The sequence below is a fragment of the Scophthalmus maximus genome, chromosome 14 (genome assembly GCF_022379125.1).
Source record: "Scophthalmus maximus strain ysfricsl-2021 chromosome 14, ASM2237912v1, whole genome shotgun sequence".
Taxonomy (NCBI): Eukaryota; Metazoa; Chordata; class Actinopteri; order Pleuronectiformes; family Scophthalmidae; genus Scophthalmus; species Scophthalmus maximus.
The window spans coordinates 828,227-843,885 of NC_061528.1; the positions used below are offsets into that span (position 1 = coordinate 828,227).

Sequence of the window (15,659 nt, forward strand, 5' to 3'; positions counted from 1 at the left end):
CTGTCTTTACTAGTTAATTATGTTTTTTCCTCTCTATCCTTTTTCTTCTTTGAGTCCTGGTTCAGTCCAGTTTTATCTTGTGTGTTAACCCGGATTTGGACTCATGTTCTTCAGTCATATGTTCTCTGGTGTTTTAGCTCCAGTTTGATGAAATAATAACTCTAATTGTTCTGTTATGATCAGATGTTTTAGCCTTGGTTAGATCCAGTGTTGTACATGTGATCTGTTGCTGTTTTAACTGTTTCACTCCTGAGACAATAACCAGAGAAATATACATATATCAGAATGTGTTTGTTTCTGCTGCCGTCGTCTGTGCTGCGATGAAATGGTTAAAAAAAGCAAAATCACACAGATCCAATCGAACACACGCGTTTCTGTTGTTCACATCGATGTTCACATTGTGAGCAGCGGTGTGAAAACTTTACATGTGATAATCAGTGAACAGCGTCACGGACACGCACACGGGCCAGGAGAGTGATTCTAATCTGACATCATCACACACACACACACACACACACACACACACACACACACACACACACACACACACACACACACACACACACACACACACACACACACACACACACACACACACACACACACACACACACACACACACACACACACACACACACACACACTACCAGGTCGGTTCCCATAATACCCCGGCGAGTGTTTGTCCAACGTGCTGCTCCATTTCACATGGTGGAACAATAGATCTCACACACAGTAAGTGGTTCCAGTGGTTTATGGAGCAGCGCTGCGTCAGTGCTGACCTCCGGCTGGCCACAGCATGAGGAGGAGGAGGGGGGGGGGGGGGGGGGAGGGGGGGTACAGGAACAGGTCCTGCTTTAATAACACGCTCCAGTGGAAAGTTCTGACGCTGGTTCAGTTCGTTATAGAAGTAGGAGACAGCTTCATGTTGTTCAAACTGAACTAAATAATGTTACAGAGTTACAGTAAACACTACTTTGTCCATTACATTTCAATATAAGCAAAAGAGAGGGAGAGTGAACGCCTCGGTCGAGGCCACCACCGGATCTCACCTGAACGTTCCTGGCACTGCCCGTTTGTCCAGATCCAGACTTTAATGTGATCTTCCTCTGGTCATAAGCTCCGCCCCTCCACTAAACTTCATGGAAATATGTCCAGTAGTATTCTTTCATAATCCAAACAGACAAACAAACGCAGATAAAGATGGACGACATGACGGCTCCTCTAAACTGAGGCCAAATCCTCATGATCGCCCCCTGGCTGCAGTACAGGTCGTAAGCCCCGCCTGTCGGATTATGTTTGGTGTATATATTGGATATAAACATTGAATTCATGATCCTCAGGAAGAAGCAGAAATATAGAAAATGACCTTCAACAACAGAAAGAAACATTCCAAGCGTTTCGCAAAGAAGGTCACAGATGAAGCTACAACCATAACTGGCCTGGATGTCAAAGTGAAATTATATTCAACAAACTTCTTCTTTAAGAGACAATAAAGACAAAATGTCCAAAAAGTGAGAATGTTTCTTCTTGGACTTTCATCAGTTCCTGTGCAAAATGTATTTATTGTTCCATTTGTGCATGAAGTGTTTCAACGTGAGCAGCAGGTTTGTCAGTGTGATACATGTCAGTTGTGTCTGTTCATGAAACTCACGACTTCTGTCCTGCAGCTCAGTCTGTTCACGCTCTTCCAGTTTCCTGCTGAAATCTTTGACAGAAGAGCAACAGCGACACCTGCTGGTGACACTGGAACCAAACAACCCACTGGACAGATCAGGAAGATTCAGTTGATTGGGTTTGTCTGGAGGATCATTCAGAAAGGTACCAACAGATTTGCATGAAGAGAAAGAGAAAGTTCTTGGGCTCAGTGACACATGATTACATTTTAGGAAACTGGATCCATGAATTATTTGAATAATGTTGCGGGGGATCGTTCAGCCTTGGTGGAAGTAACAACACTTACCTGCTGCTCCTGTGTGCAGGTGAACTGGTGCTGTTGTCAAGCAAATATTGATTTCATTGATTTCTCTTTACTGCACTTTGGAGAAAGTAAACTGATTAATAAAAACTCTTAATGTACTCATGTCACACCCTTTGCATAGCACTTTATATAAAACATTTGACTTTAAATAACAGTTTGATTCATCTTTACAACAAACAACTATAAACTACAGTCAAATTGATAAAATAACATCTGCTCCTTCTCCCTTAGTGAGAAATCTGTGATCTATAAATATAGAATCTGTTTTATTACAGGAGTCTAACAGACGTCACAGAGAATCGTCTCGTTCAGCTTCCAAAAATCTTAATTTTACGAAAACAAAACCAGCAAATCCTCTCATTTAAGAATCTGGATCGACAAACTGTTTGACATTTTGGGCAATAACAATTAATAAGATAAAATATACATATATATATATGTATATATATATATATATTGTATGGAGACCACGATCTGACAGAATAAGTAATAAAGTTGAATTGAAGCAGCTTTAAGTTTTGTGAAACTGACATTTCTTTATCAGAAACAAATGTTTTATTCTGAGGGTTCAACAGTTTCTACAGTTAGAATAAAATGTAACACGATCACGTCGACGTCTGGCTCAGAGTGTGTGTGTGTGTGTGTCAGTAACCACGTCCCACAGCTTTACTTCATAGAGTAAATACAAACGATGGAGACAAAATGAAAACAAAAATTAAAAACAAGGCAAAAACGTGTTCAGTACATTCAACACAGCAGGAAACAGCCAGTGTCCGTCCGCCTGCGTCACCGCTGTGGTCTCATGGAGGAGTGCGTTGATCCATCGGACCAATCAGATCCACCGCTGTCGCTCCCCGACCAATGGGATCGCTGCTGGTGACATCATCAGAGCTCGTCCTGCAGGGGAATAACAGACGTCAAAAAACTTGTCTCCTCCAGAAAAGTTCACGTCTGAATTTAACAGCGACACATATATTCACCTTCGCTTTGCTGTGTAACCTTGGCAACAGCTGCTGTAGTCGCTGCCGGACGGTGTCTGCGATCACGCCAGCATCACGGCTGTTGATGTGTTCACCGCTGTGTTCGAACTGCACGCACACACACGCACGCACACGCACACGCACACACACACACACACACACACACACACACACACGGAAAGGATAAAGGATAAAAGGTGGAAAAGATGCGAAACCGCGTGTTTGTGTTTGTGTGTGTGTGTGTGTGTGTGTGTGTGTGTGTGTGTGTGTGTGTGTGTGTGTGTGTGTGTGTGTGTGTGTGTGTGCCTCCTCACCCTCCTCGTTCCCTGGTAGGGGTAAAAGCGGACCGTTGGGTAGGCGGTGATTCCGGCTGATTGACAGGTCTGATGGTGAGTCTGACAGTCGACCTTCCCTGAACGAACCTCCCCTTTGAGAATCTGTCAATCACACAGAGAATATCCGGGTCAGAACCTCGTAGAGGAACCGCAGAACAACAAGGTACCAGACTTAAAAAAGAAGAAGAAGAAGAAGAAGAAAGTCTCTGACTCGTGCCAGGATCTCAAACTCTGGGGCGAAGTGTTGACAGGGTCCACACCAGGGAGCGTAGAAGTCCAGAACCCAGTGGTCCCGACCCGACAGAACCTGAGACTTGAAGGTCTCTGGAGTCAGGTCCACTGACGCTCTGGGTAAAGAACTGGACACACACACAACACGTCAACAACACGTCAACAACACGTCAACAACACGTCAACAACTCGTCAACAACACTCTAACAACACGAAGAATCAGAAGAGTCACCTCAGAGCCCACGATCTGAGTGAGTGGGCGTCTCTGTTCCAACCGTTGTAACTCCTGCAAACACAGATCAGATCAATATCCACTGATCAACAGTCAACAGATCAATACAGTAACAGTGGACACATGCACTCTGGGTAAGTGAGTCGTGTGGTACGTACATGAAGCGATCCGGCTGTTGACTGTGGTACAGACGGATCTCAGGGTACGACCTCACACCCTGACCCTGACAGAACGCCTGGAACCGCTGACAGTCCACAGAACCCACCAGAACCTGACCCGACAGCAGCTGGACACAGAACAACAGACACAAAGATCACATGATGTTGTTAGTTGTTGTTTATTCTTTTACAGTCTAATAACTCCTCCTCCTCCCCTGGAGCCTCGGTACACGCTGATGAGTCGTACCCGGGCCATGCGTCTCCATTCGGGCATCAGAGCCTGACAGGGTCCGCACCACGGAGCGTAGAAATCCACCGCCCAGATCTGCCCGTTGGCTCTACCTGCGGACAGGAAGTGAGTCTGTGAGCGTCTGATGCACTGCATTCATAAATTCATAAATTCTGTCTCAGTGTCTGTTAACATTCCCATTCTCAGGACGAGTTTGACCTTTGACCCTGTCGGTGAAGCTGGGAGGATCCAGGATGACCACGGTTGGATTCACCAGATCCTGCAGAGACAAACAGAAGCCTTTTAGCCTCATCTTTGTACAATGGGACCCCTCCCTAAAACTGGAGCCAAATCATCTGGATCGCTCCCTGGTGGCTGACTGCAGTATTTGTCATAAGCCCCGCCTCCTCCATGTTAAGAGATGGCACGTTAACAAAACTAACATTTATTCTAAAGATAGTTTCTGACATTAAAAGTTGTGAATGACGCAAAGATGTGAAATTCGCGTTGTTCTCTTCTCTTCTCTTCTCTTGCTCGAATTGAAATATTTGTGTGAAGCGATGTCGTGTTTAGACAGTTTTTGCCACTTTTAGCCCGTGATCGTGTTAGTCGGTGGTGTGATGTCATACCTGTATGAACTCCAGGATGCCGTCGGCCGAATGCTGTCCTTCATACTCGTGAACCGAGGAGCCGTTGAAGATGACGGTGGTGGGATACGCCTGGATGTTATACTGAGACACAGACAGAACACGTGATCAGTCCGTCAGCTCAGAATCAAAAGGTTCAGTCCAGAGACGCGGGTTCTTACCACAGAGCAGAGGCTGTGGTGGATGGTACAGTCCAGAGTGCCGAACTTCATCTGTCCGGCCAACTGGATGGAAGCTTTCCTCAGTTCAGGAAGTAGAGCTCGGCACGGAGGACACCACTGAGAACACACACATCAGACATTCATCTCACCAACGTCTAACATCAGAGGTGACGTCACAGTCTCAAACTTCATTTGACTGGAAACTCTGAAAACTCCGACTCTCGTCTTTCACAACCCTGAAGTTTTGCTCGATTCTGTTTAACATTTAGCTTTTAGATTAATCTTCATACTCGTGGCTCATTTCTGCCGCAACGGCGTCTCGCCACTGTTTGAATTGTAGGCGTAGCTGCGTCGCCCGCCCCGAAGGTAAACAGGCGTCAGTCAGGATGTGAGATATGAAACAATCTGAGGTGAAGTTATCAGACGTGTAACTGTGCCTCCTGGTTCACGTGACAACAAATGATTAACTGTAAATAAGTATGTGAGGATATGAGAGTGTATCTTTCCCTCTGGATGTGTGTGTTGAGGTGGACGAATGAAACTGAGACAGGAAGTGATCGTGTCGTTCCAGTCACTGACCGGAGCAAAGAAGTCGACGAGCCATGGCTCCTTCCTGTCGGAGGGGAAGTTGTCGGGCCTCAGAGTCGTCACGTGAGCACGAACACTGTCCTTCGCAAAACCCACGATGTTGTACAACACGTCTTTACCTGAAGGGAGAGAGAGATTCAGTGGTTCTGTCTGTGGTACAGTCGGTGGTTCTATCTGTGGTTCTGTCTGTGGTTCTCACCGTGGTGGATCTCAAAGTCGTGGATTCCCAGTCCTTTGAAAACAGCCACACAAGGTTTATGGATGTAGAGCGGCTGACACAGATCTGAGTCTGTGATACAGTTTACTCTGCCCACCTGAGGAGACAGACAGACAGGCAGAGAGAGAGAGAGAGAGACAGACAGACAGACAGACAGACAGACAGACACACAGACAGACAGGCAGAGAGAGAGGTAGTCAGACAGACAGACAGACAGAGAGAGAGAGAGGTAGTCAGACAGACAGACAGACAGACACACAGACAGACAGGCAGAGAGAGAGAGGTAGTCAGACAGACAGACAGACAGACAGACACACAGAGAGACAGACAGACAGACACACAGACACACAGAGAGACAGACACACAGAGAGACAGACAGACAGACACACAGACACACAGAGAGACAGACCTGTATGTGGTCGTTCCTCAGGAGAGCTTGTAGCTTCTTGTACTCGTTGGAGGCGGAGTGTCTGTCTCCAAATGTAAAACTGACCAACCAGCGATGATGAGCCAACTTCCTCTGGAGACAGGAAGTGACACATCATCACACCTTGACAGGTACTGTAAACTTAATCCGTGTTGTGTTGTTGTGTAACTGGAAGCTGCAGTGTGTATGTGAGCCGGTGTGTGTTGTGTTGTTGTTGTTGTTGTTGTTGTTGTTGTTAGGTACCTCGAAGCTGTCAGTGGTCAGCAGTTCCAGATCAGGCAGGTGGTTGATGACCTGAGTGTAAATCTCTTTACTGTCCAGAGTATTCAGCCACTAAAACACACACACTGAATCATTACTACACAGTACTACTACAGACAGTATTACGACACACAATACTTCTACAGACAGTACTGCGTTGTCTCTCACCAGAACGCTGCCGTGTTTGTCCAGAGAACTTCCAGGTGGGAACAAAGCCGTCGCTCCGCCGGTCACCTGACAGATGACAGAGGGAGAATAAACACAAATATTACATGACAAACCATTCAAAATACTACCACTGTAGTTTAAAATACTGCTCAGTATCCAGGATACATCTAAAATCAGTTCAGAGCAGACGACGTCCTGGTGCGTCCACGTCTTCTCAAACCATCCTCTGATTTATCTTCCACATTAGGAATTTATTACCATGAAGCGTAACGTGTAAGTATCTTACAGTACTAGAATCAGTATCTTACAGTTCAGTTGTACTGCAGTATTGTCTGGTCTTTACCTGAAAACTGTGACAGAGCTGCTCATCTGTGGTGCAGTCCATCCAGCCCACTTTCACAAGACCGTCCTGCGTTAACAGACACGCACACACGCACGCACGCACAGACTGTTTGAGCCATTTATTTTTAACATTAACATTTAAATATCATGAATGTGAAATCTCAGGAAGTTGAACCTGATTGGTCAGAAATGTTCTTACCAACATTCCTGCCAACTTCTGTCTTGTTCTTGGCTCCAGACAATCTGACACACAAACGGACACATGAGAAGCTGCACGAGACCAGTAAACGTAAAAGTTTGTTTATTTCTGATACGGAGCTGAAGCGCTCGTCTGGACGGAGATTCTTTCAAAACGTAATAATGTGGTTGAAGACAAAGTATCAGAGCATCCCAGGTTATGTGGAAACACTTCCTGTCTCTGCTCATTAACATGTGCATGTCACTCACACACACACACACAAATGTTTTACCTCCGGTGTCCGAGCAGAAGGTGATGAGCCAGCCGAGCCCCGACGAGAACGCACTCTCGATCTCGCTGAACACGTTTCCTGTGAAAACAGAACCACGGGTCTGATCATAAGAATAAATTAACGAATGTTCATTATTTATATATATACAGTTTATATATATATATGAACTGTAGATAATGAACAGTTGGGAGTCGCTCACCTTGCCACAGCTGAGCGATGCTCGTGGTAATTAACTTCATGGAGAAGCGGACCAGCTCGTCTTTCGAGCGCTCGTCGTTAAACTTCTCCGGTTTCTGTGGAAACACGAAAGACAGCGTCGGTGATGACGGAGCCGCGCCAACAGACGTCAGATCAGATTCCCACTGACCGCCAGAGGATGGCGAGACAAATCCAGACTATGACGAAGTGAGTCGGGCTCTGCAGCCTCAACGTTTGATTTTTAATTTTTCACATTTGTGAATATTCAATACAAATGAAATCAGTTTACATGAGCGTGGAAGAAATGTAAACCCACCTGTCCCGCTCTGAACACGAACAGACTGGGGTAACTGTTGATACCCCTCCTCCTGCACAAGTGGTTGTTGTCTCCACAGTTCACCGCCCCGATCCGGATGACCCCGTCCATCTCCTTCGCAAACTCCCTCCACTGACACACACGGTTATTTACACTCAGCAACAATCAACTGCTGGTTTAATTTTTTTTCTTCTGCCGTGTGTCTTTTACGTTACCGTGGGAGCCAGCTGGTGACAGTGTGAGCACCGCGGGAAGTAGAAGTTGATGAACCAGATTTCACCGGAGTTCACTGCCGCCTCTGAAAAATGCCACAAACACCAAGTCATGTCTCTCAGTTTCTATCACGTCACGTCTGTTGTTGTTTCTTTCTTTATTTGTCTTGATCTTTGTGGACAATTAAGATCCGTTTGATTCCGTCAACCTGTGTTACCACGGAGACCAGAGAGGAAAAGAAGTTCTGCTTACCGAAATCACCACTGTCCAACGTGATGATCTCCAGGTCGTCGTCATAGATACCTGAGCACAGACACAGAGTCGCCTGTTAAACGACTGTAGGGGACGTCATTGTGTGTGTGGTTGGATGGTGTTGCTCTTGCATCATCATCACCGTGGTGACGTGTGACGACCGGGTGTGCACCGTTACCGTGGAGACGTACCAAAGTCGTAGCGGTAGTAGCTCCAGCTCTCGTAGCGTCCTCCCTGCTGCTCGTCCAGCCCCTTCTCTCCGTATTTGTCGTATTTTTTCCGGAGGTCTTCGTCCTTCAGAACCTCGTAGGCTCGATTCACCTGCAGGAACCTGTCGTGGGCCGAGGGGTCTCCCTGCGGAACGCCACGTGAATCAGAGTTAGGCTTCTGTTGTATCTGTGGTTTTAAACAGGGATCATTTTGTGTTTCAGTGAGTGGCTGGTCGTGTCAAGGTTCAGAGAAACTCACAGGGTTCTTGTCGGGGTGCATGGTGAGCGCCAGCTTTTTGAATCCTCGTCGGATCTCTCTGGTCGTGGCGTCCCTGCTGACGCCCAGCAGGTCGTAGTAGTCTCCGCTCTCCGCCCAGACCGCCGCCAGCAGCGTGACGAGGAGCAGCAGTGGCAGCAGCGTGGGCCGGACGGGACGGTGCGGCTGAGCCCCGGAGACGACCCTGTACCCCATGACCAGGCCTCCCAGCGTAACCACGACGACCAGCTGCAACCGGAGGAGCGGGAAGACACAAACATTAATCCTAAAGTTAGGATCAGAGCGAACGAGCTGGTCGAAGCTGCCGTGGTGAAGACGTCTACACAACCTGCCACTTTTCTCCTTTTATTTATTCTTAACTTTTTCCTGCATGACACATGTTTGACACTGTTTGATATTTTGGCCTGTAGATATAAAAACATCTTATGTCACTTTAAAGATTAGTCTGTCGTAACACAAGTTCCCTACTCAGATAAATATCTGGACCATTGTTCAAAAGTTATGATTTTCCTAAGCATCAGTTTGTCTCGTTGTGTTTCCTGGTTGAAAAGATGAACAGAAACACGAACAGGAACGTTTGTGTTAAAAACACTAAAACTCAGTCTGTTGAATTCATATCAGTTCTGACTGACAGTAGATTTCACAGTGATAACAGCCACCAACAACTCTGCCCGTGAACATGTGGCAGGTAAATATTATATTAAGGTGGATCAGTGTTGAACCAGTGAACTGGTGTTGATGCCACAAGGAAGTGAATAGCACAAATACATAAAATGTTGAGATAGATGCTGCAACAGTTAATGGATTAGTAACCGACTACTGAATTAATTATCCATGAATCGGTTCAAGTAGTTCTTTTCTCTGATTCCAGCTTCTTAAAGGTGAATATGTTCTGGTTTCTTTGCTCCTCTGTGACAGTAAACTGAAGATCTTTGGTGTGTGAACAAAACAAAACATCATCTTGGTAGTTTGGGAAACACGATCGACATTTTATGAACCAAACAACTAATCAATTGATCAAGAAAAAAATAATAAGATAATGACAATAGTCAGTTGCAGCCCTGGACACGAGGGATATTCATCTCTTTCCAACGTAAGGGGCAATAGTTTAGTCGAAAATTATAATAGTCTTTATGATTATTCCAGTATGATTATGAAAATTATAAAAGCTCCCTAATCTTATTTATGGAGACGGAGACAATCATTACCAAAGTTAGCACAGGAACAGGCAGACATGCAGAGAGAGAAAACTGTGTACATGAGAAGATTTAGTGAGAATATACCATTGGAATACTGATGTACACATTCCTATACATATATATACATATCTGTACAACAAGCAGAGACATTGTGCTCAACGAATATGAAAGAATAAAAGCACTCTTACACACGAGTCAGAGCGATGAAGGCTGGTTGCCTGAGTCCACAGAGTCAAATCTCTGATTCTCTCTGATTCTTTCTGGCTGATGAAAGGAGCTAAACCTAAAGCTAGCAGCTAGCTAGCTGCAGCAATTAAACACTACCTGCAGGCTAATTAGCCGGTTAGCTTCGCGGCGACATTGCGTTTTCTGCTGTGTGTTGTCGAAGCTAAAGTTCATCTAGTGAAGTTTGCATCTGGTGTAGAAGAAGAAGAAGAAGAAGAGGAGGAGGAGGAGGAGAAGCAGGGTTACCTCAGAGGAGGCGTCGCAACTTCTACAAGTTAAACACCGAACATCCGCGTCAGCGTCCGGCTCAGACCGGCATACGTCAAGCTACAGACAACTATCAAGATTAACGTTTCCGCCCACGTGCCTTTCACAATAAAAGACGCACTAACAAACATGGCAGCAGCAGACTGTTATACAAACACATCTGAAAGGACCTGCGTGTTCAAAAGACAGTAAATGAATCACAATTAAATCATAGTATAGTTAGTTTAGTATAATTTGTTTTCATTCTTCTACAGTAACTTGACAGAAGCTGTGGCGCACCAGTCGCATGTCGATGACGTAGATGCGTTCATACACATTTATATTTCTTATAAATAAGCCATTATCTGTGGATTTCCATAATGACACATCTTAAATAAATGCGTGCTAATAATGTTTCAGACGTGATAAATTCACACACATACAAAAACATCACTGAAATTCATCTGCCTATTTCTTTTACTGGTCGCGGTGGCGGCGTTACGCAGCTCCCGTCAACGCCTCTTCACATGACGCAGATTACATGCGCCGGTAGGAGCCCTGTTAGCCGCGGCGCCTCCAGGTTCCAGGCTCATTCTTCCACATGTCTGAAGGAGCGGAAGCGGAATGAGACACCAGATTTCAAACCACGTATTGTAGCTAACCGTGTGACGACGGTTACCGTTCCCCTCCAGTCTATTAGACGTTTAAATAGACAGCGAAGTTACGGCGGCAGTTTTCCCCTCGCTAGCCGCGTTAGCCAGCCAGCTAGCTCCTTGCCTGACGTCATTTCCTACTTTTGAAAATCGCGGCCAGAAAGAGACGCAGCAGAGAGATGGAGCTGCAAGGTAATGAGGCTTCTCATCTGCTGCTCTTGTTCATAGGTTATTAGATATTCATCAGTCGCGTATCTGCTCTGACGTTGTTCATTGGTGTTCATTTCTTTATTTGTGACGCGTGGTTTCATCTGTTGCTCATGTGGTGGAAGAAGTTCACATCTTTCACTGAAGAGTCAAATATACAATGATACAATAATACAGCTCTGTCAGTTTCCTCATAAAACATGTTAAAATTCTGTACTTTAACTCGTAAATACCTTTAAGATTTTACCTATTGTAGCCTGCAGTAGAATAATACTTTATAACGTTTGGTCCAGGTTCAGGTCGTGTTAATTGATTAATTGACTATAAATATTATTGTCATGTACACTTCAGAAGTGCTGACCAAGACGTGATGTAAACGTATTATATTTACACACTTCCTCAATAGTTCTAGGTCTTTATTTAGATCCTGTGTGGTTTTTCAAAGTATTTTTTGTAAATGGACAAAACAGTCCAAAAAATAATTTAAAGTATCAATCAGTGACTGTCACACTGTGTCTCAGTGGGCACCGAGCCGATGACCCTGGGCTCCCCCACCTCTCCGAAGCCGGCCTCCGGGGCTCAGTTCCTGCCCGGCTTCTTGATGGGCGACCTGCCCGCTCCGGCCAGCCCCCAGCCACGCCCCTTCAGTCTGGCCATGCCCATCCTGGAGAGCTCAGGTTTGTAGACAGGCCCACCCTCAGGTCAGCTGGTTCTTTTTTTTTCCTTTGGTAGATCTTTTTTTTAGAGTGTGTTGTCTTGCATTTCAGGGGCTGGAGGCGGATCTGCTCCTCAGCCTGTCGTGCCCACCCCCAAAGATAAAAGTGGAGCCCCGCCAATCCGCAGTATCCGTGACGACCTGGTTACTGTAGCCACGCCCCTCAGTGCTCACAGGCAGGTCAGTACTCAGACACTGTTTTATGCTTCTCAGAGGTTTTCAACAAGCCAGAACATTTTTAATATCTGATCTTTTATCATGACCTGAAGAAACCAGGGAGCTAAAAAACTGATGAGAAGTATTGATAAGAGTCCAGAGGATCAATTTAAGGGACAGTTGTGATTGATAGAAATGTGGTAAATGGAATAAAATGGTTTTTAAATACATTTCTCTGTGTCTCCTTCTCTGTTCAGTCTTTTCCAGTGATGCAGTCTCCTCTGTCTGCACGTCAGGCCTCAACTCCAGGAACAAGTACATACTACTGCTACTGCAACTCGCCTGTGTGTGTGTCTGTCTGTTTCTCCTCACCTGTCTGTCTCTCCTCAGGTGTACAGCAGCAGCAGCAGGTGTGTCTGTCTCCAGCTCAGGTTGATCCTTTCTACAGTCAGGGAGAGACGCTGTCGTCTGACGATCAGCTGGATCAGACCTGGATCACCGTGTTTGGGTATTTTAATTTCTCTGTAAACTCTCAAAACACGTGTTGTACTGCTAAATATAGAATTAATATTATATACAGTACGTACATACATTCATATATATATACTGTGTAACAGCTCTGTGTGTGTATGTGTGTGTTAGTTTTCCTCCAGCGTCAGCCTCCTACATCCTGCTGCAGTTCGCTCAGTATGGAAACATCCTCAAACACACGGTGAGATACACACACACACACACACACACACATCCCGTCAGGTCGAGTGATTTTAGAGACGAGGACTGGAGCTAAATTTTATTAACATCAAACTGGAAAAAAAGAGGAATGGCAGATCCTCATTCCGGTGAATTGGTTCTATCGGTTGATGTGTTGAAGCTTTGTAGAGCCACAAGCAGCTCAGATGTATTGACAGATACACTGATGATGTATGGACAGGTACACTGATGATGTATTGACAGGTACACTGATGATGTATTGACGGTCACATTGATTTTGTATCGACAGATGGCGTCGCCTGGTAACTGGATGCACCTTCAATATCAATCCAGGCTGCAGGCCAGGAAAGCTCTGTCCAAGGACGGGAAGGTGTACGGTGACGCCATCATGGTGGGAGTGAAACCCTGTATTGACAAGGTCACTGCCTGTTTCCTGTCCGTCACGTCTCCTTCCTCTAATTGGTCCAGCTCATCAACTGACAGTCTTCTCTCTCTCTCTCTCTCTCTCTCTCTCTCTCTCTCTCTCTCTCTCTCTCTCTCTCTCAGAGTGTGATGGACAGCAGTGAAGCCGTCTGCTCCCCCCTCGCCTCCTCCGCCCTCCCCTCCACCCCTCGATCCGCCATCAGGCCGCTCAGTGCCACCTACAGGAGCTCCACCAGCGACTACCAGGTGACCTCTGACCCCAGGATTCACTCTGCCAGTCTCTCGTTTGTGCTTTGACTTTTAGTGATGAACCCGCGTTTTGTCCGTCCTCAGGTGCTCGCAGACAGACAGACGCCCAGGAAAGACGACAGCTTCGTCTCCAAGGCGATGGAGTACATGTTCGGGTGGTGATGTCACACAAAGTGCATCATGGGATACCTGCTGCCTCGGAGGAGAATCAACGGATGAACTGATTCACTACGCTGTGTGTGTGTGTGTGTGTGTGTGTGTGTGTGTGTGTGTGTGTGTGTGTGTGTGTGTGTGTGTGTGTGTGTGTGTGTGTGTGTGTGTGTGTGTGTGTGTGTGTGTGTGTGTGTGTGTGTGTGTGTGTGTGTGTGTGTGTGTGTGTCTGTGTGTGTGTGTGTGTCTGTGTGTGCCCTTGCGTGCGTGTGTGTTTCTCTCTCTCTTTGTAATGTCATTTTTTACTGTCAATGTCTCAATAAAGTTGTCTCTGATTTGACTGTTGGGACCAGAACCACGATCAGTAATGTACCAGTCTTCTCGTCTCAGTGTTTCCACCTGTCGTTGAACCTGCTGCAGAGAGAGAGGGAGACAGGAAGTGTAAATAGTGGCTGTGGCAGCGAGTGGTGGCAGCCACTGACCTGCGGCTGCAGCCATTCCCCAGCCAGGTCTATATCTGTTATTGTTAACTGCTGTAGCCAGCAGCTGGGAGGATGATGATGATCCGTCTCTTCTTACTGTGTCTCAAACAACTGTCCTGTTGTCAGTGGCAGCTACAGCCGCAGGTCAGTTGCTGCTGTGGCTCGGGTGGCAGCCACAGCAGCGACTACTTGAGCCGGTTCATCTCAAACGGATTAGGATCGAGGTCGTGGCTCTGCGTTTATACATGTTCCTCCAGATCAACATGTTAAAACAGACTCAGATCTAAAGTGCACATGCTGCCGGGACTCTGCTGGAAGATCAGATAATATTTTGTCCACCAGGTGGTGTCACAAACCTCAAAAAGGAGGGCCACACATTAACAGAAAAAAATCTGATTATACATTTTTTTCTGTTGGGAATATTTAAAAAGTGAATAATCAGGTGTTTACATAAAAAACAGGAGAGAAAATCTTCTGTCAGCGAAAATCTTCACAGGTCAGCTGAGTTTTTCGACCGGTTACATAATGAGCAGTGCAGGTTTACTGGTCCACACCTCACACTTGCTTCGTCACTTCAGGATCAAGTTGAGCAACATTTCTGAAGAAGGCAGGTTCACTGGCATCTGCTCCTTCTGCCAGGATGACTAATGGATGATCAGTGCTGGAGCTGAAATAGGAAGTGATGTTCCTGAGAAACAAATCCAAGTAGCAGAACCACAGTGTAGAAACAATATGAGCATCAACATATAATTTTAGTTCCAATTATTATGAGGAATAATCCACTTCAGAATAATGTGTTGATTATTATTAATTACTCTGTCGCAGCTCGTGAAGTTCATGTAGCAGTGGTGGCACTAACAGGCTGTGTCAACCCTTCAAGGATAAACAGTCTGATTATAATATGTTATGAATCAATTAAATGTAGAAGAATAAAAAGTACAATATTCCCTGTGAAATGTGGAGGAGTGCAAGTATAAAGTAGCAGATAATAGAAATACTCAGGTACGAGCAATGTTGGATTATCACATGGACAAAGGTCTTCGGCCTAAAGACTTTTTAAAAAATAGTTTTTAAGCATTTTTATCTTTTTAAATATTTGAGTATATGTGATTTTGAAAGTGTTGCATGATCGTGAAGTAGTTTTGTGAATAAGATTAAATCCTGTGATGTTACACAGTGATATACTTGAAAGTGATATACAGGATGTCTCCTTCAGGCACACTGTGTGTGTGCGTGTGTGTGTGTGTGGTGATAATCCATCCATGAGTAGAGGTATCTTAATGTTACACTTCATTACAGCACTTATCTGTAGTTACTCTCCACCACTGCCAAAGAGACTGAAACATGTCGGATG

At 45.5% G+C, this 15,659-nt stretch overlaps 2 protein-coding genes across 5 annotated transcripts; one reads left to right on the plus strand and one right to left on the minus strand.

Moving 5' to 3' along the window:
• Positions 1-2,082: 2,082 nt before the first annotated feature.
• On the minus strand, positions 2,083-10,667 carry dnajc10 (DnaJ (Hsp40) homolog, subfamily C, member 10). Of its 2 annotated transcripts, none has more exons than XM_035604421.2 (25): positions 10,560-10,667; positions 8,872-9,117; positions 8,595-8,757; positions 8,404-8,454; positions 8,154-8,236; positions 7,939-8,070; positions 7,624-7,717; positions 7,425-7,502; positions 7,154-7,197; positions 6,956-7,021; positions 6,613-6,678; positions 6,427-6,516; positions 6,166-6,276; positions 5,739-5,853; positions 5,531-5,658; positions 4,952-5,068; positions 4,773-4,874; positions 4,363-4,423; positions 4,162-4,256; positions 3,915-4,042; positions 3,757-3,810; positions 3,505-3,652; positions 3,273-3,395; positions 2,959-3,066; positions 2,083-2,875 (listed from the first exon to the last, which is right to left on the minus strand). In XM_035604421.2, the coding sequence occupies exons 2-25, from the start codon at positions 9,082-9,084 to the stop codon at positions 2,864-2,866; spliced, it is 2,382 nt and encodes a 793-aa protein (XP_035460314.1). In that variant the 5' UTR covers positions 9,085-9,117; positions 10,560-10,667; the 3' UTR covers positions 2,083-2,863. The 2 variants fall into 2 exon arrangements, with proteins under 2 accessions (XP_035460314.1, XP_035460313.1); XM_035604420.2 differs by having other exon boundaries at positions 10,277-10,606.
• A 429-nt stretch (positions 10,668-11,096) lies between these two features.
• nup35 (nucleoporin 35) lies at positions 11,097-14,195 on the plus strand. 3 transcript variants are annotated; one of them, XM_035604442.2, is made up of 9 exons: positions 11,097-11,404; positions 11,941-12,096; positions 12,187-12,314; positions 12,548-12,605; positions 12,681-12,798; positions 12,933-13,002; positions 13,291-13,419; positions 13,548-13,670; positions 13,758-14,195. In XM_035604442.2, exons 1-9 carry the CDS (start codon positions 11,392-11,394, stop codon positions 13,833-13,835), a joined length of 873 nt encoding a protein of 290 aa, XP_035460335.1. In that variant the 5' UTR covers positions 11,097-11,391; the 3' UTR covers positions 13,836-14,195. The 3 variants fall into 3 exon arrangements, with proteins under 3 accessions (XP_035460335.1, XP_035460336.1, XP_047193099.1); XM_035604443.2 differs by having other exon boundaries at positions 13,291-13,392; XM_047337143.1 differs by having other exon boundaries at positions 12,548-12,798.
• Positions 14,196-15,659: the final 1,464 nt, after the last annotated feature.

Excerpts from the sequence above, each read along its gene's own strand:
- dnajc10 (XM_035604421.2), bottom strand. The coding sequence starts at position 9,084 with ATGGGGTACAGGGTCGTCTCCGGGGCTCAGCCGCACCGTCCCGTCCGG. Across the intron at positions 7,503-7,623 it reads CATCGCTCAGCTGTGGCAAG|GAAACGTGTTCAGCGAGATC; the intron begins GTGAGCGACTCC and ends CTGTTTTCACAG. Across the intron at positions 7,022-7,153 it reads AGAAGTTGGCAGGAATGTTG|GACGGTCTTGTGAAAGTGGG; the intron begins GTAAGAACATTT and ends CTGTTAACGCAG.
- nup35 (XM_047337143.1), top strand. Across the intron at positions 12,097-12,186 it reads GCCCATCCTGGAGAGCTCAG|GGGCTGGAGGCGGATCTGCT; the intron begins GTTTGTAGACAG and ends CTTGCATTTCAG. Across the intron at positions 13,671-13,757 it reads GCTCCACCAGCGACTACCAG|GTGCTCGCAGACAGACAGAC; the intron begins GTGACCTCTGAC and ends GTCCGTCCTCAG.